This window comes from Carassius gibelio, chromosome B14 (genome assembly GCF_023724105.1).
Source record: "Carassius gibelio isolate Cgi1373 ecotype wild population from Czech Republic chromosome B14, carGib1.2-hapl.c, whole genome shotgun sequence".
NCBI lineage: Eukaryota > Metazoa > Chordata > Actinopteri > Cypriniformes > Cyprinidae > Carassius > Carassius gibelio.
The window spans coordinates 2,811,876-2,838,335 of NC_068409.1; the positions used below are offsets into that span (position 1 = coordinate 2,811,876).

The 26,460-nt window shown below is 40.6% G+C and overlaps 1 protein-coding gene across 1 annotated transcript in view; it reads right to left on the reverse strand.

The window, feature by feature from the left end:
- Nucleotides 1-65: 65 nt before the first annotated feature.
- limch1b (LIM and calponin homology domains 1b) overlaps nucleotides 66-26,460 on the reverse strand; it is a 224,617-nt gene continuing 198,222 nt past the window's right edge. Inside the window, exons 16-21 of the mRNA XM_052573775.1 lie at nucleotides 25,747-25,835; nucleotides 11,106-11,193; nucleotides 10,849-10,932; nucleotides 9,895-10,003; nucleotides 980-1,082; nucleotides 66-808 (exon numbers count right to left, since the gene is read on the reverse strand). Of these exons, the coding sequence (XP_052429735.1) occupies nucleotides 783-808; nucleotides 980-1,082; nucleotides 9,895-10,003; nucleotides 10,849-10,932; nucleotides 11,106-11,193; nucleotides 25,747-25,835 (499 nt within the window). The 3' untranslated portion in view covers nucleotides 66-782. The remainder of the gene's footprint in view (nucleotides 809-979; nucleotides 1,083-9,894; nucleotides 10,004-10,848; nucleotides 10,933-11,105; nucleotides 11,194-25,746; nucleotides 25,836-26,460) is intronic.

The window sequence follows — 26,460 nt, forward strand, 5'->3', positions numbered from 1 at the left end:
CTAGTATTTTCACCAACAAAAATGGTTTTGAGTCAGTTATTTCTATCTTTTGTGGTAGTGTGTCGATAGTAAATATCAGTTTACATTTCCAAACATTATTTTTGCCACTTCAAGAACCCTACCTGCAAAGGACAAAAGCTTTTTTTAATACATAGTGTGGTCACACCAAATTGATTTAATTAATAAAATATATTTATGGCATTTTTTGATGGCATCCTTACTTTACAGCATTTTTACACAAGTGCCTAAAACTTTATACAGTATTGTAGCTTTGCAGGCTTCTTTAAGCGTTTTGGAGTCACAGTTCCACTGGATTTAATCTGTCTCAGTTTGTTCTGTTTCTTCACGGCATTCCAGACAGACTGGATGATGATGAGATCTGATCTTTGTGTCGAGCACTGGCTGCTGTCAGACTCCTTGTGCAAACAAACATCTCACTGGATTATTACATTTAATGGCAATGTTTTAAAATGAAAACTAATATTTCCTACTGACACACTACGGCAAAACAGAAATAAAGGACTTAAAACCATTTTTTGTTGGTGAAAATTCTAATGGCCAAATAATTTTGCAAAGTACTGTGTAGTTTTTTTTTTAAATTGCAATTTATACATCATCAGAAAGCTGAATAAATAAGATGTTAGAATAGGACAATATTTGTCAGAGATACAACCATTTCAAAATCTGGAATCTGAGGGTGCAAAATTCACTTTTGTGTATTGGGGGAGGACTGGGGGTGACAGTATTATGGGTAGATTTCTTTGCTCTCAAAATCAATGAGCTCACAAGTTTGTGGGCTGTCCAGAGGCTAAAAAAAGAACAAGAGAAATTAAAAGTCAATGATATATTAACAATGTTCTTAACAATGAATTAAACCTACATTCATTATTTAGCTTCCAGGGCAGTGTTACTAATATATTCAGGAATATGTTTTTTCTCATTTGATACATCAAATATCAGATGCAAGTGTGTAACTCACAGCGGGAGTGGATATAACATTGATGGCAGTTGAGTAGACCATTTTTGATCCTCACATCTGTTCCTGTGCTGGTGTCACCCAACTGGCCCTTACAGATTCCACACTGAGAGAGAGAGAGAGATTTAACACTTCATAGTATGAAAACTAAAATACAAACACTGTAAAAAATTTTATAATAATAATAAAAAATAAAAACAGGAGACACTGAATAATGTGTCGACATGGAATTTAATGTTGAACAGAAACAGGCAAACATGGGAACTCAGAAGACATTCACAATACCGGCCACTGGACTGAACACGGGAAATACTATTTATACACTATGACACTGATGGGACATTAAACCAAATTAAGTAAATGGGGAACACCAGGAACTGATAGAACTGAGGACAGGAGCATGAAAACCAAATAAGACCATAGGAGACACATGAGAAGCAAAACACACACAAAACAGAGGGCAGAGTCTAACATTACTCCCCCTCCTAGAAGGCGTGATCTCGCTCCACCCAACATCCAACGTGGAGGGGGCACCTGTTCCATGATCCATGGCGGATCAGGAGACTCTGGATACCATGACTAATCAGGAGACTCAGGTGGCCAAGGTGGATCAGGAGACCCGAGAGGCCATGGGCGATCATGAGACCCAGGAGGCCATGGCGGATCAGGAGACCCAGATGGCCATGGTGGATCAGGAGACCCTGGGCTTAATGGGGGATCAGGAGCCCATCCTGGGCTTAACTCAGGAACAGGAGCCCCTACTGGGCATAACTCAGGAGCCCCTCCTGGGCTTGACTGGAGATTGGGAGCCCTTCCTGGGTTCTGCTCTGGGACTGAGCCGACGCTGGAGTAAACTCAGTTTTTGGGCCTGGGCCGACACCCTTCTCCTCACCACTAGTTTCCTCTTCTGGATCAGGAGGAAAAAGCGTGGTCTGGGCCAACACTGGAGCAAACTCTGGGGCACTCCCAGTGAAGGCACTTATGAGGAGCGGACACTAGAGGGCGCTCTGGAAAGCACTTACGAAGAGCAGGTCCTGAAGGGCGCTCTGGAAGGTGCTTTTGAGGAGCAGGCAATGGAGTAAACTTTGGAAACAAGGCTTCCCACATTAATGTTCAAATGGCTTGCCATATTAACAGCCAGTGAACTTGGATGAGCCACGGACTCCGGCGGGTGTGGGGGAGCCGTGGATGGCTGACTTGACCCTGGACCAGGCGGCGGAGGGGTTCTGGATCGAGATCAGAGACTCTCCAGACACGGGATGACTGTCTTCTTCCAGTCTGTGTCTTCGAGCTCCATGGGATGATGGAAAGTTATCCCAGTGCGGAACAGCAATGCGAGAGCTTGCCTCTCAAGGGAGCTGGGGAGGGCGAGTGGCACAAAAGCCCTTGCGAAGGATCTGGGTTTGCCTGAAACACTTTGATGAACCTTGCTCGTTAATCAGTGTATGCATGGTGGATCGCACAACAAAATAAATAGGTAAATAAAATAAAATAAAAAACAGAAAAAACCCAGGGAGAAAGAATGCCGCTTACAGTTTTGGTCCAGCATTCTGTCACACTCCATGGAGTGGAAGGAATGTGGAGACACTGGAGAATGCTTCAACATGGAATTTAATGTAGAACATAAACAGGCAGATACGGGAACGCAGAAGACATTAACAATTCCAGACACAGAACTGAACACAGGAAATACTATTTACACACAAGACACTGATGGGACACACCTGGAACCAAATTTACTGAACGGGGAACACCTGGAATTGATAGAAATGAGGAGAGGAACAGGAAAACCAAATAGGAGCATAAGAGACACACGAGGAGTAAAACACACACAAAAAATTGGGACAGAGTCTAATGCGTCGTAGTTGGACGCTTTAACATTTTGATAACAATTTTTATTTTATATTGTTTATTTAAATTACGGATGTCCCGATCAGGTATTTTGCCCTATAGTCCAAGTCCGAATCATTTGATTTTGAGTATCTATCGATACCGACTCTTCTATAATACATAAAAAAGAATAAAGGACAGTGAAAAAACTGATCCATAATGTTGAATAAATTGCATTTAGAAATACATTTAAATAGAAGACAGCTATTTTAAATAGGCTAGTAAAAATATGTAAAAATTTGACTGTTTTACTGTACTTTGGATAAAATAAATGCAGGCTTGGTGAACAGAAGAGACTTCTTTAAAAAAAAAAAAAAAACATTAACAAGCTTACGGTTCAAAAACTTCTGACTAGTAGTATAGGCAACATTAATTATTCTATCATTTCTAGATTTTAAATGGCTTATAAATCTATAACTGCTGGTCAATAAATAATAATGATTTGTTTATATACAGTACTACAAACACTGTTTATCACATAATGAGGCAAAATAGTTTCTATACTGTAATGCTATGTCAATTAGTACTGCATTGTTCATATACTTTATTTATCACCTGCTGGAGATGATTTGAAAAAAACATACATTTTCCTTATCGTATATTATTAATGTCTTCGTGTTTCCAAAAGTTTCTGTTTTTCTGTGAAAACGTCCCAAGGTTACGAAAGTAATCCTAGTTCCTCGAAGGAACAAGACGCTGCATCGAACGCTTTGGGGAACGCCTTTGGCGAGACCTACTCTGAATATTGTGTGCAATCTGTCCAATGGAAGGGCGTGACGTCACAGGTGGGGTGACGTAGCGACCAGGAAGCTATAAAAGCAAGTGCTGTGCAGCTGTCTTCAGCTTCGAGTAGGGAAGCAAGCGCTAGCAGGGGTGCCGGAAGTATGGCGATGTGATGCAGCGTCTCGTTCCTTCGAGTAACTATGGCTACATTCGCAACCTCGAAGCGTCCCTCTTCAGGAGCTCGAGCTGCATCGAACGCTTTGGGGAATGATGTGCCCACGCTGCCAGACTTCCAAATCCCTGCCTAGTGTGTATTCAAAGAGCACAGCTAAGGCGAGAGAACAGAAGAGCCAGGAGTGGCTTGCATATCTACAGTAGATTGTAAAATCTGACGAACTTAGAAGGCATGGACCATCCCGCAGCGTTGCAGATGTCGAAGAGGGACACACTTGCTGAGAAGGACTTAGAGGCCACCATACCCCGAGTAGGGTGAGCCTTGACTCCCAAAGGAGGGGAAAGACCAGAGGATTCCCAGAGGATTAGGGTTTGCTTAGAGGCAGGGAAACCCTTTTTAGGGGGACTGTAGCAAACAAGCAATTGGTCACATTTTCTCCATAGGGCTGCTCTGTGGACATATGCATCCAGCGCTCAAACTGGACACATACAATATAGCTTTTCCTGGTCTGGCTCCCGACAGGGAGGAGGGCAGAAGGCCTGCAATACTATGGGTTGTGACGAACAGAGGGAACTTTAGGAATATAACCCGCTCGAGGGTATAAAAATGTTTTGGCCATACCAGGGGCAAAGTCTAGGTAGTTAGGGGCCATACTGCCCGTACTGGAGGCCTCAGCCTCAGTGCACCGCGGAGAAAATGTTTAACAAGGGGGTGGCCACCACGTACACCCTCAGGGGCCACACCCACAGTTTCCACAACTCTGGGCGAGGGTGAATTTTCTTGCCCTGCACCTGAGAGAGTAGATCTGTCCTGATCAGAATCTCCCATGGAGAGCCGTCGAGGAGAGAAATCAGATCTGCGAACCATACTCGGCCCGGCCAGAACGGGGCTAGTAACAACAGACGGACCCCGTCCTGGCATACTCTCGCCAGAGCTCCCGGGGGCAGAGCGATAGGGGGAAATGCATACAGACGAAGCCTCGGCCAGGTCTGTACCATAGCCTCCAGTCTCAGAGGAGCTGGATGAAATAGAGAGAACCAGAGGGGACATTGCAATGTCTCTTGAGTTGCAAAGAGGTACTGGGCTATGCCAAACACTCTCCATATCTGCTTCACCACCTCGGGTGAAACCTCCATTCCCCAGACCTTGGCCCCTGTCTCAACAGTATGTCTGCTCCCACATTCAATCTCCTAGGAATATACACTGCTCTGAGCGAGAGGAGTTTGCCCTGGGACCACAGAAGGATCTGGTGAGCCAACTTGTACAAGAGGCGCGAATGCAGACCCCCCGGTGATTAAAATAAGAGACCACCAAAGTTTTATTGATGCGCACCAACACATGGTGACCTCTCAGGTCTGGGAGGAAATGTTTTAATGCTTGACACACCGCCAGCATCTCTAGACAATTGATATGTCATGTCAGATGGTGACCGCTCCACAGACTGTAGCTAGCATTACACAGTGACAAAGAGCTCCCAGCATTGGGCCCTGATTCAAGAACCAAGGTCTCTTCCACATGTCTAAGGCACGAAGGCATCACTGCGTGACCTTGATAATTCAAAGTGGATACCCCCTCGGGGAGAAACCCTTGGACTTGAGCCACCACTTATAGGGGTCTCATGTACAGCAAGCCAAAAGGTATCACATTGGATGCAGCTGCCATCAGCCCTAATAGTCTCGTAAACTGTTTGACAGTGAGTGACTGGCTTTCTTTGACTATCTTGACTGATGTGAGGATCGACTTGATCTGAGTAGGAGACAGACGTGCCTACATCATGGTTGAATCTACATCTAGAAAGGTGGTTCTCTGAACTGGATAAAGTACACTCTTCTTGGCATTTAGTCTCAAACCCAGCTCCCCCATGTGAGCGAGAATGACATCTTGATGTTGAACTGCCATGTACTCTGATTGAGCTAGAATCAACCAATCGTTGATATAAATCAGAATGCGGATTCACTAAAACAGAGCCACATCTACACATTTTGTGAATTAGCAGGGCGAGAGAGCAAGGCCGAAGGGAAGTACTCAGTATTGGCTTTGCCCCCGAAAGCCAGATGCCCCACCAGAGCGACGAGGGAGGAAACTCTGGAACGCCACCGCCTCTTTGCGCGAGTGATCTCTTTAGTGATGCGGAGGGATAGATCAGCGGTCCGTCTTAAGCTCTTCGATATCTTGGGACTTGATCCCCTCCCCCTCATCGATATCTCCCAGCAGGTCGGGTTAATATGCTTGAAGGACTGCCATAGTTGCCCACCAGCGTAGAGGTTGTTTTAAGTGGCTTGGTGGGCAACGCCTTTAGAGACAATGCCAAGCCAGGGGACAGATCTGTTCAACCTGTGGCATTGCTCTATATTTGACTTTATATATGACTTTCTGTGTGAGAGCGCCCCCGGCTTCGAGTATGAATGAAACACACAAACACACACACACACACTGCAGGAGTGTTTAGTGCTCCGTGATGTTCATTTAGCTGTATTCTGGGTCCGGATAAAACATCAGGTCATGTGCAGACTATCCTGTCTCTTTGAGTTTAAATCTATATTTATTCACACCAGCTCTTGAAAACCTCTATACAAACATACTTGACCGACAATGAGCGGGGGACGTGATTTCCGTGATGATAAAAGTGGGGGGACATGTCCCCAGTGTAATCTACGCCCCTGATTTGTACTATCTTGGCTATGATGTCCTGCGTCTTCGCACTCTCACAGGGCATTTTTTTCTCTCCTCTTCATATATATATATATATATATATATATATATATATATATATATATATATATATATATATATATATATATATATATATATATATATATATATATATATATATATATCTCCGAGTACTAATCGAGAGGAAACATCCGATTCCGATCGAGTCTGAAACCATGTGATCAGGCCCTATTTCCCATCACGTGATCAGATCTGGACATCCCTAATTTAAATCCCTAGAAATTGTGTTATATTTCCGTAACAGATAATTTTCTATTGAATAAATAATCTTGCAAGTCAAGCAATTCATTTGTATGTGTGCATCTCTTTATGTGACGCTCAGGAACAAGCTGGCTGTGACTGTGAGTTATAACTTCCTATCCTATAACACCAAAAGTTGCAAGCTTCCTGCAATCAGCACAGGATTGGAAATTGGAAGTGGACCTTGATAAGAAGCTTGTGTTTCCCCCAGAAATAGTGGCTACAACACTCCGGCCAGACATGGTCCTGTGGTCTCTAACATCAAAGCTGGTATATGTTGTTGAATTAACAGTATGGGAAGAGGGGGTCGAAGAGGCTTATGAGAGGAAAAAGAACAAATATTCTGACCTGAAGCATCCCAGAACGGCTGGAAGACTAGCATCTTTCCAGTAGAGGTGGGATGCAGGGGATTTGTTGCAACATCTAGGGGTGAAGGGTCACTCTCTCCAAGAGGCTATCAAGTCCATATCAAGTGCTGCTGAAAAAAGCAGTAACTGGCTCTGGATTAAGCGCAAGGATCCAATCTGGGCAGTAAGGTAGAGACAGATGGTATGCGGTCAGGTTTAGGCCCGACTCAGGGAGAAGGACGCCCCTGCCATGCAGAGCCCATCAGGGACATAGAGGGTATGGCATGGAGGGGGGTGTACCTGGGACACTGGGTACACTGTTGAGCCTTCTGGAGATGTTGTGGGCTTAAATCAATGAAACGTCGATGAAGCAGGGTTCCCACCTGATGACCCCAATGACATACCTTACCCTCCCTTTGTTTTTTTACCACTCAACACCGATTGCTACTATCAAGAGTTTCCTTCTAAAGGGATTGAAACATCTAGTTATATTAGCTTTACTTAGTTAAGGTTAGAAGGACTACCAAGACCTTTCACATTCCAACTTACAAAGTTAATGACCCTGATTATAGATGTAAAACTGAGAGAAAACTATTGAAAATATATACAGAGATTTTGAAAATTAGCAAAAATATATTTTTTTAATTGTGCATTGTACGGTGTATAACCACAAGGTGAGACAAGGGCCGCTGCCGCCATAAACCCAACAACCATTGGAATAGGCTGGCTGGAATACCTTAGCCTGATGCAAGAACTGATAATGCCTTAAATTGAACTAAGATTAGCCAGTCATCAAGATAATTCAGTACATGGATACTCTGGAGTTACAATGGAGACAAAGCTGCATCCATGCACTTTGTGAAGGTGCAAAGTAGCTAGGACAAATGACTCGATATTGGCATGCTTCACCTCTAAAAGCGAACCTGAGGTTGTGAGTCTCGGGCTGGCAATACCGAGACTGAGCAAGGCGCTGAATCCCCAACTACTCCCAGGGTGCTGCAGCAAAAAATGGCTGCCCACTGCTCCTGGTGTGTGTTCACGGTGTGTGTGTGATCATTGCTGTGTGTTTGCACTTTGGATGGGTTAAATGCAGAGCACGGATTCTGAGTATGGGTCATCATACTTGGCTGTATGTCACGTCACTTTCGCTTTCACTATTATCACCATCACAGTCTTCACCCTGCTCACTCTAGGTGTTTCTCAATGTCAAGGAAGGATCCTCGGAAGCCAGTATTTCGAGGATGCTACGTCATCGACATCCGTCGAAGGACTGTTCCAATGTCGAGGAATCTCGGAATTTCAACCAAGGTCCTTCATTCGAAGAATATCCCATACACAGGAAAGGATGCACATGTGTATCCTTCACGCTCTTCGCGCTCTCAAATCACCCACAATCCTATGCGCGCAGCTTTGCAATCTAATGTTAGTTCAAAAATTAAAAAATGTCAAACATTAACGTAGTCGGAGCGTTAACGGTTTTTATTTACTTTACCAAACATTTGTTATAACTGTAGTAAATATAAGTAAAGTTTGACGTTAAAATGCCAGTACAATATTGTAAATTATACAAATACAAATGGTTAACTGAACCAGACCTGTCATTTAACAATTGGTTGCGTCAACGGCATTTATTTTATAAGTTAAGTTGTCCAAAGTAATTTAATGATCCCATTCACAGCGTTATTCAAACGGACCTTTTCACTGACGTAATGACGCAATTACGTGCACTTGCTAGCCTGTTCCATTTACGTGTTCTCCGTTTGCTAAAGAGGACTCTCACCTAGCCTCTGAAGGAAGTGACTTGGAAGGATCAGTCCTACCAAGGAAGTATCCTTGACATTGGGAAACGCCTTCTGTTCACATTCCCTGGATTTATTCACCTGCAGGTGATACAACTTAGCACTCAATCAAAGAATGCACAAAAACACAGCATTACCACTCAACCTCTCCTATCGACATTCACTTGCTATTCATGCATATACATGCTATTCCTCATTATCTCTCCTTGCTGTTTCTTGTGTTTTGGTCTTGTTTTATAGACATTTTTTTTTGCTTGAAATAAACTCTGCATTTAAAATCACTTCCTGTCTCCACTCCGTGTTCCATACTGGAATAATGATTGCTGAAAATTCAGAATAAATTTAATTTAATAATATACTCAAATAAAAAAAAAAAAAATTTGAATTGTAATAATATTTCAAAATGTTACTATTTTACTGTATTTCTGATTCAAAAACTTAAAAAAATATATAATAATAAAAAAATGAACCACAGATTTTTGAACCTCATAGAGTACCTTGACAGTAAAACTAAATGAAAAGCCAAACATCTTCAATGTGCCATAAAACCTGATGGTTCATCTGGAAAATATCTCATAAGAATATGGAAAATATTTAAAAAAGTAAAATCCACAACATTCATCACTATAACAGATCTTACATAAACACCAAGAAACTATAATGATAACATATATATTTACATCCACAAAATTGGATTATAATGTACTACGTTTTGGATGTGTGCATTTACGTCATATGCCAATTGAAATGGTTCAGCTCTTTAAAGTCAATGCGATATTTGACTGACTGTCAGTGTTCATCAAATTAAAAAATAAAAAATAAATACAATAAAATTGTGTGAGGTGTGGAATTCCCTGTTCTAATAAAATTAGAATGACTATTAAAACTGTATAGTAATCATTAAAGTTCTCATCCTGTGAATGGGTCTCTTCAGTGACATTGACAATATAGTGATTATATCACAATATAAGTGGGAATCTGTAATTTTCCAGCTGTAATATGTAAACATACCTTAAAGCACTGGATGTGGAAATAAAGGCTGAGAGTCTCTATAATCATGGCGGCACCTTTACCAAGTGAATGACCACAGCTTGAACAAAGTTTCTTCCCACTAACAGACCTACACATACACAAACAAAAGTGAATGTATGTTAAAAAATAATTACATTAAAATTAAGTTATTATTATTGTATATATTATATTTTATATTATCCTTATACTGTCCTTTTGGGGAAGTCGTGGACTAGTGGTTAGAGATTTTGACTCTGGATTTGAGTCTTGGGCTGGCAATACCACAACTGAGGTGCCCTTAAGCAAGACAGCTGTCTTTGGGCATATGCATGAACCCCCATCTGCTCCTCAGGTGCCGTAGCTTAAATAGCTGCCCACTGCTCCGGGTGTGTGTTCACAGTGTGTGTGTGTGTGTGTGTGTGTGTTCTCTGCTGTGTTAGTGCACTTTGGATGGGTTAAATACAGAGCACGAATTCTGAGTAAGGGTCACCATACTTGGCTGTATGTCATGTCACTTTCACTTTAAGTTTTTACATTTAATGACAAAAGTAAAAACAGTAAATTATAAATAATTACTTGCAACTAACCCTAATCCTAACCTTAACCCTATAATGAGTACATTTTGTTTATTAACATTACTATACTAAAATCTATAATTACAATGTGACAAAGACAACTTATAATAAAGTGCAGCAAAAAATAATAATTGAAAATCCACAGCATCAAAACTAGTGGATGACTGAAATGGGAGTGCCAATACTGATATTTGTTCATATTATCTTATAATGCAAATTTAATTATGACAACTAATGACTCAAACTCAAATACTGACTCAAAATTCACTTACAATTAATTCTGTTTTGTGATGGGTGGAAACAGGGAATGAGTGAACATTTAACACTGGATCATTTGGATATTTAGTTGGGAACTCACATCAGGGAAACTGTTCTTTACCTGTTTGGTGATGGAGGTGGTTGTGTATCTGTGAATGAAGGTGATGTTGATGAATTTGGGCCAATGTTCTCTACAGAGTCAGACCTGAGAATGGAAAGCCAGATGCAGTGTTCATGCACACACACACATGCTCAGAATAATTAAGCTACAGCAATAAGTAAGATTTAAACAATCAAAAATTATATAAACAACAACACTTTTCAACTTGTGTGAGGATAAAGAAATTAATGAAAGAATATATGCACAAAGACATATACCTCTTGCGTCCACCAGATTTTGATTGAGATGTATTCTTTTTCCAGGTCTCATTCTGCTGGGGTCTCTGTCTGTTACCCAGTGGCATATCTGTAAAGTAAAGTCATTTTTAATGCAAAATTTGATGTGGTTTCACCAGTATTAAACTCTCTGGTATTCCTCACCTAGGGGTCAAACTTGCGATCCTTGGTGGTCAAATCAGACAGATGACAAATAGGTATAACTTGTGTGTGTGTGTGTGTGTGTGTGTGTGTGAGAGAGAGAGAGAGAGAGAGAGAGAGAGAGAGAGAGAGAGACAGAGAGACAGAGAGAGAGAGAGAGAGAGAGAGAAAGACAGAGAGAGAAAGACAGAGAGAGAGAGCTGAAAGAGAAATTAATGTAGGCCTACTATATTTTGTTTAATGGCACTAAACAATTTTCACCTCTACAGTAAATAATGTGAAATGTATGCCTATATAAAATAATAAAAATATTAGAAAAATATGTAATATTATTTTGAATTAATAAAAAGTGACTTGATTAGTTGGATCACGTATGTTTAAGTAGCGTTGAAGCTGAACTCTACAGGGCTGTGACCTTGCAGGAATTGAGCTTGACACCTGCCCTATGCACTTATAATTAGGTATACTATATAATTATACTATATAATACAATTTATATTATTGTTAGAATTATATACATTATAGTCAGAATTAAATACTTTTTTTTTTTTTTTTGCATTATGAAATAAATGAAGACATTATCAAGTAGATTATACCCCCCAAAATTGCACTGTATTTTTGTATTTCCTATTTATTTTCACCATGGTCCATTTAGCCTTTTTCTGAGCATGTCCATAATTGTTTTGTGTTCATACAACAAGTGCTACAAATGTCAGAAAACTTAAAGTACCTTTAAAAAAAATCCAAACATAAAACGTTGCGGTATTAAATGACAGAAGACCACCAGAGGGTTACCTAAAAATATTTGAAAGATATTCAGTTACAGATTGCATAACATCCTTTTTCAAAAACTTAAGTTTCCTAGACAGCATTTTAAGTCATCTTAGGTATATTTTTTATTTTTTAAAGGGGTCATATGATGCACACACACAGGTCTACATCATGATGTAATAAGATTTTCATAACTCTGCCCAAATGTTCAAGCAAAGAAAGAAGGTTTGACTTTGATACGCACTGTAGTATTGTTGCTGTCGCTATGTTGTGGAGAAGCTGTGTGTTTCATTGTGAAAGCAAAACTACTTTGGCCTTTGTGACATAGTTAGTGTATGTGACGTAAGTTAAAGAACCATACCACAAAGTCTTGTTCAAGATAACTTTATTAATTGTTTCTTTTCACTTTTCTTCAGTCACATGGAAGGTGCACATTCCAGTGTGACTGATGTTTGTTGGTGTAAGATCTTGGTCTTTGTAAATAAGAAAAAGTACATGGAAATTAGACAAATAATGGTTGTTTGATAATGATGATTCTCTGTCTTACCTTTCCCTTTGGAGCTTCCTAGTAGGAGGGGCCAGCCCGCAAACAGGAAGCCACATTTATTCCATCTACGTGAGGGGAGGACCTTAATCACTGAGAGTGTGGAGAATGTTTTTTAAATGTTATTTGGGATGCATGTAATTTAAAATGCTCACTGGGTTTCATGATGGAAATAGAGTTTATTAAAGAAGAAGCTTAGTTGGATTAGTGGCCAACACTCTCTTTGTCAGTATGTTAAATGTGAGTCATTTGTTTATGTTTTCTTTAAGTTTAGTTTTATTTGCACTTTGTTTTTTGTTTGTTAATACATTGGATGACTTCTGTTCCATTGCCTGATGCATGACTGAAAAGACAATTAAAGCAACCTCATAGTTCTGTGCTTATTTTTGCCACCTACAACACTGTATTTACAAAACTGTTCTGGAACAGTTCAACATAAATATTCAGATCTGTGCAGCGCATTTTATGGAGGACGATGAATGTTTCCTGAGAAAGTAGCCTACAGTGTGATGTCTGTTTCTGTAAAGTGGAGTAATAACAACTTTGCAAGGAAAGTCTGATGCTTCTGACTTAAGAATTTGCCACTGATGATTCAAACGCAACATTTGAGCAGTGTACATAGAGTAGCGTTATATGTTGTTTGTCGTTTTTCTGATCACAAATGCAGACATGGTTTCATGTTTACGCAGACACATATACACACTTGCAACGTGTCAAAGGCCAATGGCCGTCGGGATACTGAGCCAAAAGAGTCTCAATAAAGATAAACGTACACACTACATTCACATATGTACACACAGGATTCATACATGCACACACATGATTCATAAAGTAAGTTCCTGTGTAACACACGGAGGGTTTTGGGACCCTTCTCAGGTTGCACCTTATAAACTGGTCCATTATCAACTCTCTCCTCAACACGGTGTACTGTCTGCTCCCAGTAAGCGCGCAACTTCCCAGGCCCCCCTCTCTCTGACAGGTTTTTTACCAGCACTCGGTCGCCTGGCTGAAGAACAACACCCCTGACTGCTCTGTCATACTGACTCTTTCCTTTGGCTGACGATTTTTCACTATTGTTTGCAGCAATTTCATATGCGAAACGCATCCTCTTTGCCCATTTCTGTGCATATGTCTGTCGATCGGATGACTCAGGCTCTGTCTTTGGTGGGAACAGTAAGTCAACAGGTAAGCGTGGAGGTCGACCAAACAAGAGGAAGAATGGGGAAAAGCCAGTGGCCTCATGCCTTGTGCAGTTGTAGGCATGCACGACATGGGGCAGGTGATCTTTCCACTGACTGATCTGACTGATCTTTCCACCGACCTCTTCCAGGGTACGCATCATCTGCAGAAGTGTGCGGTTCAGTCTCTCCACAGGATTACCTTGTGGGTGGTACGGTGTGGTTCTTGAATGACCAATACCAGCCAGCTGCTGTAACCTGTTGAACAAACTGTTCTCAAACTCCTTCCTCTGATCATGGTGGAGCTTCTCCGGATAACCATAGCGAGGGATGAAGTCTTGAAATATCTTATCGGCTGCTGTTTTTCCCGAATTGTTCCTTGTTGGGTATGCTTGAGCAAAGTACGTGAAGTGGTCAACAAGGACCAGGATTTATTCATAGCCTTTGCTTTGCTCCAGGTGGAGATAGTCGATGCACACTAACTCAAATGGACTGCTTGTGGATATGTGTTCCATTGGTGCTCTCTGTGGAAGATTTGGGCGTTTCTGTTTAATGCAGCTGCATCTTTTGTTTACATAGTCCTCTATTTCCTGCTTCATATTTGGCCAATAAAACCTCTCGCGGGCGAGATGAGATACTTTCTCTGCACCAACATGGCCCATGTCATTGTACAGGGTCTTAAGCACCAGAGGTTTCCACTTCTCAGGGAGGATAAGCTGCCTGTGTTGTTCAGTCCGCCTATAGAGAATCCCGTCATCCACTTCTAACTTATTCCATTCATACAGCAGTCTCCTGGTCTCTTTCCTCATGTTTCTTTTGTCCATTTTGTTGGGAATCCAGTTTTGAGTGTTTTATCAGTTTTAGGGAAATAACTTCTGAGATAGCAGATTCCTCTTGCTGTGCTGCCTGGATATCTTCTGATGGAACACTGTAAATACTCGCAGATGGCACAACCTCTGCACTTCCACCTTACAGCTGCAATGCTGCAACCCAAGGTACGTCACCTTCTTGAAGGGCTTTGCTGCCTTGCCATACCGCAGACACAATCTCAGGTGACAAGGTCTCCGTGTGGTCTTTCATACCATCCTGAAGTTTCACAGGTTACCTTGACAGTGTATCTGCGTCAGTGTTCATCTTCCCTGGCCTGTACTTAATATCGAAGTGAAAGTCAGCCAGTTCACCAACCCATCTGTGTCCAACGGCATTTAGTCTGGCAGTGCTAAGGACATATGTCAAAGGGTTATTATCCGTGAAAACTGTGAATGTTGGAGCATGATACAAGTAATCACGAAACTTGTCACAAATGGCCCACTTGAGAGCCAAGAACTCAAGTTTTCCGGAGTGGAGGTGGTAATTTCTCTCGGCAGGTGTAAGAGTTCTGGAACCATACCCAATGACCCACAACTTGTTGTCCTGCCGCTGATATAGCACTGCTCCTAATCCTTCATTGTATGCATCAGTGTGCAGTATGAATGGAAGGTTAAAGTTTGGGTAAGCTAAGATGGGTTGATTCGTCAACATGTCAACTAGCTTGGCTACTACATCCCTGTGCTGTGCTCTCCATGTGATCGGGGTTCTGGATGGGAGTTGTCATTTATCTACTTTCTGAGCTCCAACTTTACTTTTGTTTCTCTGATTTTTGGTGTGACTTCCGTCTGTTTCCGTGGGTTTCTGTAACAGTTCAAACAGTGGCTTAGGAAGTCGAGAGAAGTCTTGGATAAAGGAGCGGCAGTACCCCAGAAACCCCAGCAGGGACTTGACATCTCCAACTGTGCGAGGCTCTTTTTCTTTGAGTGCCATCACTGCTGCCAAATCCTGTGGATCAATCTTGACTCCTTCCCCAGACATCAATCAGCCGAGGTAACAAACCTCTCTTTTAAACAACTCACACCTGGTTGATCTTAGTTTGATGCAGTGTTCTCTCATGCGACTGAGAACTTGTCTGAGGTGATGTATGTGATCCTCAAAAGACGTTGAGTAACACAGCACATCGTCTAGGTATGGAGCACAGCATTCATCTCGAATACCTTCCAACACACCCTCAATACACCTCTGGAAAGCCGCAGGTGCGTTCGTCAAGCCACATGGTATCCGTATCCATTCATACAACCCCCAGGGTGTACTGAAGGTTGTAAGGTGTCTGGATTCCTCGCTCACGAATCCTTGGTGGTACACGCTGGCTTGATCCAGGATGGAGAACCATGTGTTGCCCCCCAAACTGTCAAGCAGGTCTTGGATTCGGGGCAACAGATGACGATCTGGAATGGTCTTCTGGTTCAGGCCTCTGAAGTCTACACACAGCCGCAGACTCTGGTCCTTTTTCCGCACACAAACAACTGGAGATGAATATGAAGACACAGATTTGCGGATCCAACCTCTGTCTAGGAGATTCTGCACATACTCTTTCACCTCCTTATAAAGGGGCTTAGGTATGGAGTTATAGCATCTTTGAACTGGGTTGTTGTCTACCACATTAATTTTCAGCTGTAAGTCGGGTATACAACCGATGCCTCCTTCTTCTTTTACAAACACATCAGACTCCTCGAAAAGCATCTGGCGCACCATCTCCTGCTGCTGCTGATCAAGATGTTCTAATTTGACCGGGGGGTGCCACTTTTCTTGTGTGTGAGACTCTACTGAGCTGTTCGTTCTGCTGCTGGCACCGCTGCTTGTGCTAACCTGTGCGACACATGTGTATGTATCACTTTTCAACTTTGCTGGTTGCTTAGCCGGGGAACACAGATTGACTGGTTTGCTGTCAACAATTTCTTCTATACAGCCTAAGACTGTCCTTGGTGGCAGAAAAATGTCATGCTTGGTGAAGTTGCAGATGGAGATTTTCACAGCTTTGTAGGCACCACCGGGCACATCAACTAATGCAGGAAATAGTTGTAATCCCTCCGGTAAGACACTTTCTAAGTTGGGTTCAAAAAGCATTGTTCCTCCCTGTGGCCATGATCTGACACGACACTTCAGTTCACATATTTGGCTACTTGGAACTGTAAGACCTTTCTTCCCCACTCTGATGATGTCATTTGCCGGCTTTTTTTTTTGGCTGGAGTATCACTAATTACGGACACAATAGTTTCAGCTATATCTCGATGGAGCTTTAATGCCTCTGCTAGCAAATCACTTAGACTGACACTTTCTGGCTCTTCCCGACTCTCTAAAGTAATTTCCTCTATCACATTGAACCCTAGCAACAGGCCACTAACACAGCTCTGACTCACTAGCATGGGCACATTAATAGCTACTTGACCATGTCTTACACTTTTGATTTCCACCAATATTTCAGCCCACCATTCAAAAAGTACATCTGTGCCATTAGCAGCTGTGATTCTGAGGGGATTATCTGGTAGTAGGTCTGTGAGTGGATGGATTTTAATGTCAGGTAAATGTTCCTTTAGCCAGGACTTTTCCAGTATCGTAACCTGAGACGTAACCTGAGGCGTAACCTGGGACGTAACTTTTAGTTCACAGTTACGTCCCCACTGGATGCAGCAAATGCCTTTTCTATAGTCCATATGGTATTTACTGTTTTTTTCTCATTGCGTGTGGGGACATGGCCTCACGGTATTGTGAGGAGCCTAACATTTCTGTCACACGCTTGAGGTATTCTGCCAATCACAATGCACTGGATAGCTGGACAATAAGAGCACACCTTGCTTTTCAGAACGATGAGCTTTGTAAAAATCTATGCATTTCAGAAAGGCGGGGGGCATAGAGGAAAACATTTATGTAAATTAACGTAAATTATGTAAAAAAAAAAAAAAAAAAACCTTCAACTGCATAAACACATTGCATTACACCAAATACACAAAATAATGTTCTTTTTAGTAACGACATATGACCCCTTTAAGAATTTATGAAACCTTACCTAAGAAGTTAACATACTAGTGCTGTCAAACGATTAATTGTGAGTAATCACATCAAAAATAAAAGTTTGTTTACACGACATGTGTGAATACTACATATGTATTATGTAGAGGTGCTTCACAATAAATTAGAATGTTGAAGAAAAGTTCATTTGTTTCAGTGATTCATCTCAAATTGTGAATTCTCTTAATTGTGATGATTTTGGCTCACATTTAACAAAAACCAACCAATTCTTGATCTCAACAAATTAGAATATGATGACATGCCAATCAGCTAATCAACTCAAAACACCTTCAAAGGTTTCCTGAGCCTTCAAAATGGTATCTGACAATCATTGACACCCTTCACAAGGAGTGTACGTCACAAAAAATGAATTGCCAATAAGCTGGCTGTTCACAGAGTGCTGTATCCAACAGTGTTGGGCTAGCTACTTGGAAAATGTAGTGAGCTAAGCTACCAGTTACTCTACAGTAAATGAAGCTTCACTACACTGAAGCTACCCCCCTGGGAAATGTAGCAAGCTAAGCTACATCAACAGTAGCTTGCTACATCTAAGCTACTTTTAAAATTAATTTTTTATGTTGAACACGTTTTATTACAAGTCAATGCTATCTCAGTGCTCAAAACTGTCAGTCAAACAGATAGGCAGGTGTAATTGTTTAGTTCAATAGTTTTTTTTGTGTTCCTTATCAATTTGGCAACAAAAACAATCAAAATACATGTAATTAACAATGTTCTCACAAGTAAGTGTATGCACCTGTTGCATGGGCATGCTTAATATACTGTAGGCCTTTGCAGAACAAAATGCAAGACCTCCAAACAGTAAAAAAAAAAAAAAAATGGCCAGGCTGGACCCTGATAATTTTTACAAGCAGCATCTGAAAACATATTTTCTCTCTGTTATCTCGGTCAGTGTCATGTCCTTGTCGAAGTACGGCCACGGCGACTCACTCCTCGGGATTAACTGTTCTCCGACCTCATCCTATGCCATAATTTCATCAAATAATTTTTTGCGTGACTGGCCAAGGAGTGGTACCATCCGGAGCAGAAGGTGGCGGTAATGCATCATAAAGATGGTTGGTTGCTGTCCACCGTTAACACGAACAAGATGAAGTAGCGCCGTCGAGTCACTACTGATCCAGGATCAGCGATCTTAGCAGTTGTATTTCCCGATTTGAGTTTGCGCTTCAGAAATGCTTGCGAAAATGTAGCTTGTGTGGAAGCTACCGCACTACTTGGTAAAAAAAAGAGCTTCGCTAATGAAAAGCTATTTGATTCAGAAAGCAGCGAAGCTATGACCAAGCTACTGAGAAATGTAGTTAAACTAGTAGCTTCGCTGCTTGTAGTGACGCTACTGCCCAACACTGGTATCCAAGCTTGTTGACAGAAAGTTGAGTGGAAGGAAAAAGTGTGGAAGAAAAAAATGCACAACCAACCAAGAGAACTGCAGCCTTGAGGATTGTCAAGCAAAATCAATTCAATACTTTTAGAGAACTTAACAAGGAATGCACTGAGGCTGAGGTCAAGGCAACAAGAGCCACCACACACAGAAGTGTCAAGGAATTTGGCTACAGTTGTTGTATTCCTCTTGTTAAGCCACTCCTGTACCAAAGACAACATCAGAGGCATCCTACCTGGGCTAAGGAGAAGAAATGGACTGTTGACATTGGTCCAAAGTCCTTTTTTCAGATGATAGCAAGTTTTGTATTTCATTTGAAAACCAAGGTCCTAGAGTCTGGAGGAAGGCTCGAGAGGTTCATAGCCCAAGTTGCTTGAAGTTGATTTAATTTTTCATCAGGATTTGGCACCTGCCCAAACTGCCAAAGGCACTGAAAGCTGCTTAAATGACCATGGTGTTGGTATGCTTGACTGGCTAGCAAACTCACCAGACCTGAACCCCAGAGAGAATATATGGGCTATTGTCAAGAGGATGATGAGAAGCAAGAGACCAAACAATGCAGAAGAGCTGAAGGCCACTGTCAAAGAAACCTGGGCTTCCATACCACCTCAGCATTGCCACAAACTGATCACCTCCATGCCACGCAGAATTGAGGTAGTAATTAAAGCAAAAGGAGCCCCTACCAAGTATTGAGTACATTTACAGTAAATTAACATACTTTCCAGAAGGCCAACAATTCACTAAATTTATTATTATTATTATTATTATTATTATTATTATTATTATTATTATTATTGGTTTTATGAAGTACTCTAATTTGTTGAGATAGTGAATTAGTGTGTTTTTGTTAAATGTGAGCCAAAATCATCACAATTAAAAGAACCAGAGATGTAAACTACTTCAGTCTGTGTGCATTGAATCTATTTAATACACGTTTCACAATTTGAGTTGAATTGCTGAAATAAATGAACTTTTCCTTGACATTCAAATTTATTGAGAAGCACCTGTATATATAAATACAAACACATGCATGCATATATTTAAGAAAAATATGTTATTTTATATATTAAATATATTTATATGTAATATCAAATATAAGAATATAAATATATAAATGGATATACACTCACCTAAAGGATTATTAGGAACACCATACTAATACTGTGTTTGACACCCTTTCGCCTTCAGAACTGCCTTAATAAGGTGCTGAAAGCATTCTTTAGAAATGATGCTCTATTGGGTTGAGATCTGGTGACTGTGGGGGGCATTTTAGTACAGTGAACTCATTGTCATGTTCAAGAAACCAATTTTAAATGATTTGTGAAATGGTGCATTATCCTGCTGGAAGTAGCCATCAGAGGATGGGTACATGGTGGTCATAAAGGGATGGACATGGTCAGAAACAATGCTCAGGTAGGCCGTGGCATTTAAACAATGCCCAATTGGCACTAAGTGGCCTAAAGTGTGCCAAGAAAACATCCCACGCACCATTACACCACCACCACCAGCCTGCACCGTGGTAACAAGGCATGATGGATCCATGTTATCATTCTGTTTACGCCAAATTCTGACTCTACCATCTGAATGTCTCAACAGAAATTGAGATTCATCAGACCAGGCAACATTTTTCCAGTCTTCAACTGTCCAATATTGGTGAGCTTGTAGCCTCTTTTTCCTATTTGTAGTGTAGATGAGTGGTTCCCGGTGGTCTTCTGCTGTTGTAGTCCATCCGCCTCAAGGTTGTGCGTGTTGTGGCTTCTCAAATGCTTTGCTACATACCTCAGTTGTAACGATTGGTTATTTCAGTCAAAGTTGCTCTTCTATCAGCTTTAATCAGTTGGTCCATTCTCCTCTGACCTCTGACATCAACAAGGCAATCTTGCCCACAGGACTGCCGCACACTGGATGTTTTTCCTATTTTCACACCATTTAGGTTTAGACCGTATCATAGTACTGAGACTGCTCTCCTTAGAGTTACAAATGATCTGCTCTTATCATCTGATTGTGGGTGCATCTCTCTATTAGTTTTATTGGATCTTAGTGCTGTGTTTGACACAATTGACCACAACATTCTTTTGCATAGACTTGAACACTTTGTTGGCATTAATGGAAGTGCATTAGCATGGTTTAAATCGTACTTATATGAACGGCATCAGTTCGTAGCAGTGAATTAAGATCACATCACAATATCATATTGATCACAAGTGCAGTATGGAGTACCTCAAGGCTCAGTACTATTGCCGCTACTCTTCACACTTTATGTGTTACCCTTGGGAGATCTCATCAGGAAACATGTTGTTAGCTTTCACTGTTATGCTGATGATAATCAGGTCTATATTTCTTTGCGGCCCGGTGAAACACACCATTTTGAAAAACTAATGGAATGCATAGTAGATATATAGAATTTCTTACTGCTAAATTCTGAAAAAAAAAAGTGTTAATTATAGGACCTAAAAACTCTAAAACGTAAAAACCTAGAAAACTGTCTAAGACTTGATGGTTGCTCTGTCAATTCTTCGTCATCAGTTAGGAACCTAGGTGTGCTATTTGATCGCAATCTTTCCTTAGAAAGCCACATTTCTAGCATTTGTAAAACTGCATTTTTCCATCTCAAAAATATATCTAAATTACGGCCTATGCTCTCAATGTCAAATGCAGAAATGTTAATCCATGCATTTATGACCTCAAGGTTAGATTATTCTAATATTTTACTGGGTGGTTGTTCTGCATGCTTAGTAAACAAACTACAGCTAATCCAAAAATGCAGCAGCAATAGTTCTTACTAGAACCAGGAAGTATGACCATATTAGCCTGGTCCTGTCAACACTAGTAATGGGAAGTTCAATTCTTTTCCGTGAACCAGTTCTTTCGGACGGTTAGATTCAATAAACCGGTTGAAAAAACCGGTTCATCGGTTCTTTTACGCTCGACGTAATGACGTCATTGGCGATGACGTAATGGCGTCACGTCTATCAAACATTCAAATATGTAAAGTCAGTAATCATTACTTAAGTCAGTTAAAAACCTCATAATCATGAAAAGTTTACATTTGAATTTTGCAACAACACCTAAATACAGTAACAGCAATAATGTGCATATGAGGATTTAAGTTTTGAAGATATAAAGTAAAAAAAATTAGGTGTCATCAGCGCAGAAACCATGATCCACTTACTAAACATAATCCACTGCGATGTATTTGTTATTAAATGAACTTACGTTTCACCAGATTGCCCTCCATCCAAGCCTTCGAAATACCCGCGCTCATAACATTACTAGTACAGAATCAGAATCGATCACCAAAAGAATCCCTTCGGTTCAGACATGCTGTGAGTCAGTTGGCTTCACGCTGAATCGCGTATGCGCAGTATCATCAGTTCATCGGTTCTCAATTCGGACGCGTCCGACAGAAACGATTCTCGGTTGAGTGTACTGATGATCCGAAAACCGATGCAACTGGTTCTTGACTCGAGAACGAGAATCGCTCAACCGGCACGTGCTGCAGGTCAGTTTCATCAGCTGCTCTACTCGTGTTCATTTTCTGTTTACTCCAAACTCATTTTGTGAATGTGTCATCATTAACTATAAATACAGTACAGATATCTCATAAATCATCCCTTATTCCTATTAAACATGAGAGTCTTAGAGTCTTAATTATTGTCCAACTTCCCTGAAAACCCATTTGGCCTATACATTATATACAATATACAGATTGGAAAAATTAATCTAAAAAAAAAATAATAATAAAAATAATCAAAATAAAATATAGTTATTTTATCACACTTTCCGATGTTTAACAAAATACTTACAAAATTACACACATGTGCAGTATCATCAGTTCATCAGTTCTCAATTCGGATGCGTCCGACAGAAACAATTCTCGGTTGAGTGTACTGGTGATGCGAAAACCGAAGCAACCGGTTCTTGACTCGAGAATGAGAATCAGCTCATCGGTTCTCAAATCGGACGCGTCCGACAGAAACGATTCTCGGTTGAGTGTACTGGTGATCCGAAAACCGAAGCAACCGGTTCTTGACTCGAGAACGAGAACTGCTCCAGCAGTGGGCGTGTTCGTTCATTATCTGGCTCGGCTCGGTGTTCATCTTCAGTTCGGTCTTCACAGCATTTCATTCAGTGTACTGTTTGAGTAAATGGATTACCCCGGGATATTGGTTGATTCTGACTCAGAGGGAGTGTCAGTCACGTTAAAAAAGTTAACAGTTTAAGTAATTTGTGGATTTATGCTTACTGGAGACGTGAACCGTTTCAAACCATTCAGTTCGATTTGGTGAACTGGTTCAACCGGTTCACTAAGAAGAACCGGTTAAATTGAACGATTTGTTCACAAATCGGCCATCACTAGTTAACACTGCACTGGCTCCCTATCGAACATTGTATAGGTTTTAAAATATTGCTTATTACTTATAAAGCCCTGAATGGTTTAGCACCTCAGTATTTGAATGAGCTCCTTTTACATTATAATCCTCTATTTCCGCTACGTTTTCAAAACTCAGGCAATTTGAAAATACCTAGAATATCAAAATCAACTGTGGGCAGCAGATCCTTTTCCTATTTGGCGCCTAAACTCTGGAATAACCTACCTAACATTGTTCGGGAGGCAGACACACTATTGCAGTTTAAATCTAGATTAAAGACCCATCTCTTTAACCTGGCTTACACATAACATACTAATATGCTTTTAATATCCAAATCTGTTAAAGGATTTTTAGGATGCATTAATTACATAGGTAAACTGGAGCCGGAAACACTCCCCATAACACCCTATGCACTTGCTACATCATTAGAAGAATGGCATCTACGCTAATATTTGTCTGTTTCTCTCTTATTCCGAGGACACCGTAGCCACCAGATCTGTATCCAGATCAGAGGGTCACTGCAATCACATCCAGTACGCATCCAGACTAGATGGTGGATCAGCACCTAGAAAGGACCTCTACTGCCCTGAAAGACAGCGGACACCAGGACAACTAGAGCCCCAGATACAGATCCCCTGTAAAGACCTTGTCTCAGAGGAGCACCAGGATAAGACCACAGGAAACAGATGATTCTTCTGCACAATCTGACTTTGCTGCAGCCTTGATCAGAATTGATCTACTGGTTTCGTCTGGTCAGAGGAGAACTGGCCCCTCCAACTGAGCCTGGTTTCTCCCAAGGTTTTTTTCTCCATTTTGTCACCGATGGAGTTTCGGTTCCTTGGCGCTGTCGCCTCTGGCTTGCTTTGTTGGGGTCACTTCATCTACAGCGATATCGTTGACTTGTTTGCAAATAAATGCACAGACACTATTTAACTGAACAGAGATGACATCACTGAATTCAACGATGAACTGGCTTTAACTATCATTTTGCATTATTGACACACTGGTTTCCTAATGAATGTTGTTCAGTTGCTTTGACGCGATGTATTTTGTTTAAAGTGCTATATAAATAAAAGTGACTTGACTTGACATTCTTTTTAAACCCTAGAAATGGTTGTGTGTGAAAATCCCAGTAACTGAGCAGATTGTGAAATACTCAGACCGGCCGGTCTGGCACCAACAACCATGCCACGCTCAAAATTGCTTAAATCACATTTCTTTCCCATTCTGACATTCAGTTTGGAGTTCAGGAGATTGTCTTGACCAGGACCATACCCCTAAATGCATTGAAGCAACTGCCATGTGGTTGATTCGATAATTTCATTAAAGAGAAATTGAACAGGTGTTCCTAATAATCCTTTAGGTTAGTGTATGTGTGCATATAAAAAAAAAAAAAACATAAATAAATATACACAGTACACATACATATATTTTGTAAACAAAAACTTATTTTGAATTTGAATAATTGCGATCAATCATATAACAGCACTATAACATACCTTATTTGGTCTAAATTGACTGAGAATGTAATCCCAGAATGGACTGGAACGAGCTCAGTTAAGAAAATAATCCATGATAAACAAATTGTGAGAATTATTTTTTTTATTCACATTGATTTAAATTAACAATAAACAATCTGATAAAATGGACATTGTATTTTTGTTTGCTATATATGTATTATTTTACTTATCGTTAGTCAAACAACATGCTACTGTAAAATCCCACTGTCATGATCCAGTCACTGAACTTCCATTAAATCACTCTCAGACTACGCAGTACACCCTGGACTATATATCCCATGCTCCATTGCACCAATCCTATTCACCTGAAAATAATCACACACAGCTGCCACCAATTACACACACACAGCACAATCATCAAACATGCTTTATAAGCATTGGACTTCCTTTCACACACTGCCGAGTATTGCTCTGCACATATCCCTCCCCTAGCGATAGCTGCGTTCCCAAGCCATTCTTTGTTTGTTTTCTTAGTCTTGTTTAAGTACCTTGTTTCATAGTCTTGTCTCTGTTTCCAGTTTTCATAGTCTTGTTTCAGTTGATACTTTTCATAGTTTAATATTTTTCTTGCTTTGCCCTGTTACTTGTGTTTTGACCCTTTCCTCTGGATTACCCCTCTTGCTAAACCCTCTGGATATTGTTTGCTGATCGGAGACCTTTGCTTGCCCTTGGATTATTCTTGTGTCTTGCCCATACCATACCATACCTGTTTGCTCCTGTTTCGACCCTGTCTGTGTTTAGACCATGTCGAGGAAAAAAAGCTTGCAAATGGTTCCGCGTGATTCACGTCTCTGTCACTCCGTTACACCCACTAGACTCACCCTGACTAGATGGTAATGTGGGCCGCTTTTCTTGGCTCTGGTCTCCTTGTCCTCTCTGTCCCAATGAACCACAACCTTGAAGGGGAGAACTGGTATAGGAGAGATAAGTGAAAACATACTGCAAACAATATGTTAAATTATAATGAAGTTTTAAAAAGAAATGAATAGTTAACTTGAAAGTTATAGTTATGATGTCTGTCAAAAAGACCATAACACAGTAGACAGTAGGGGTACAGTACGCAAAAATCACGGTTTGGTACATACCTCGGTTTTAAAGTCACGGTTCAGTTTATTTTCGGTACAGTAAGGGAAAGAAATGCAAACATTAAACTGCAGGTTGTTTATTACTATAAACTTTTTTTTAACAATTTGTTTTTTTTTATATACTTTTTAATAAAATATATATAAAATAAAAAAAGAATAATAAATAAAATACTGCTGCAAAGTTCTCCACTAAATAAAATACTCTCAGTCTCAAACCAATATCATATAATAAAATATAATGAAAATATAAATAAATAACTATGATTACAGTGCAGCATTACCAATCCCAGCTTGTAGACCTGCTCATAATTAAAAAAATATATAAATATCTTTTCCAAAGTGTAAAGTGCAGCATGAACAGTTTCAGTTTTTAGACCTGCTCAGATTTTGTTATTGCGTTGGACCGATCGGAATTAAGAGCAAATGTCTGTTTAAATGCTGACGGGAGCT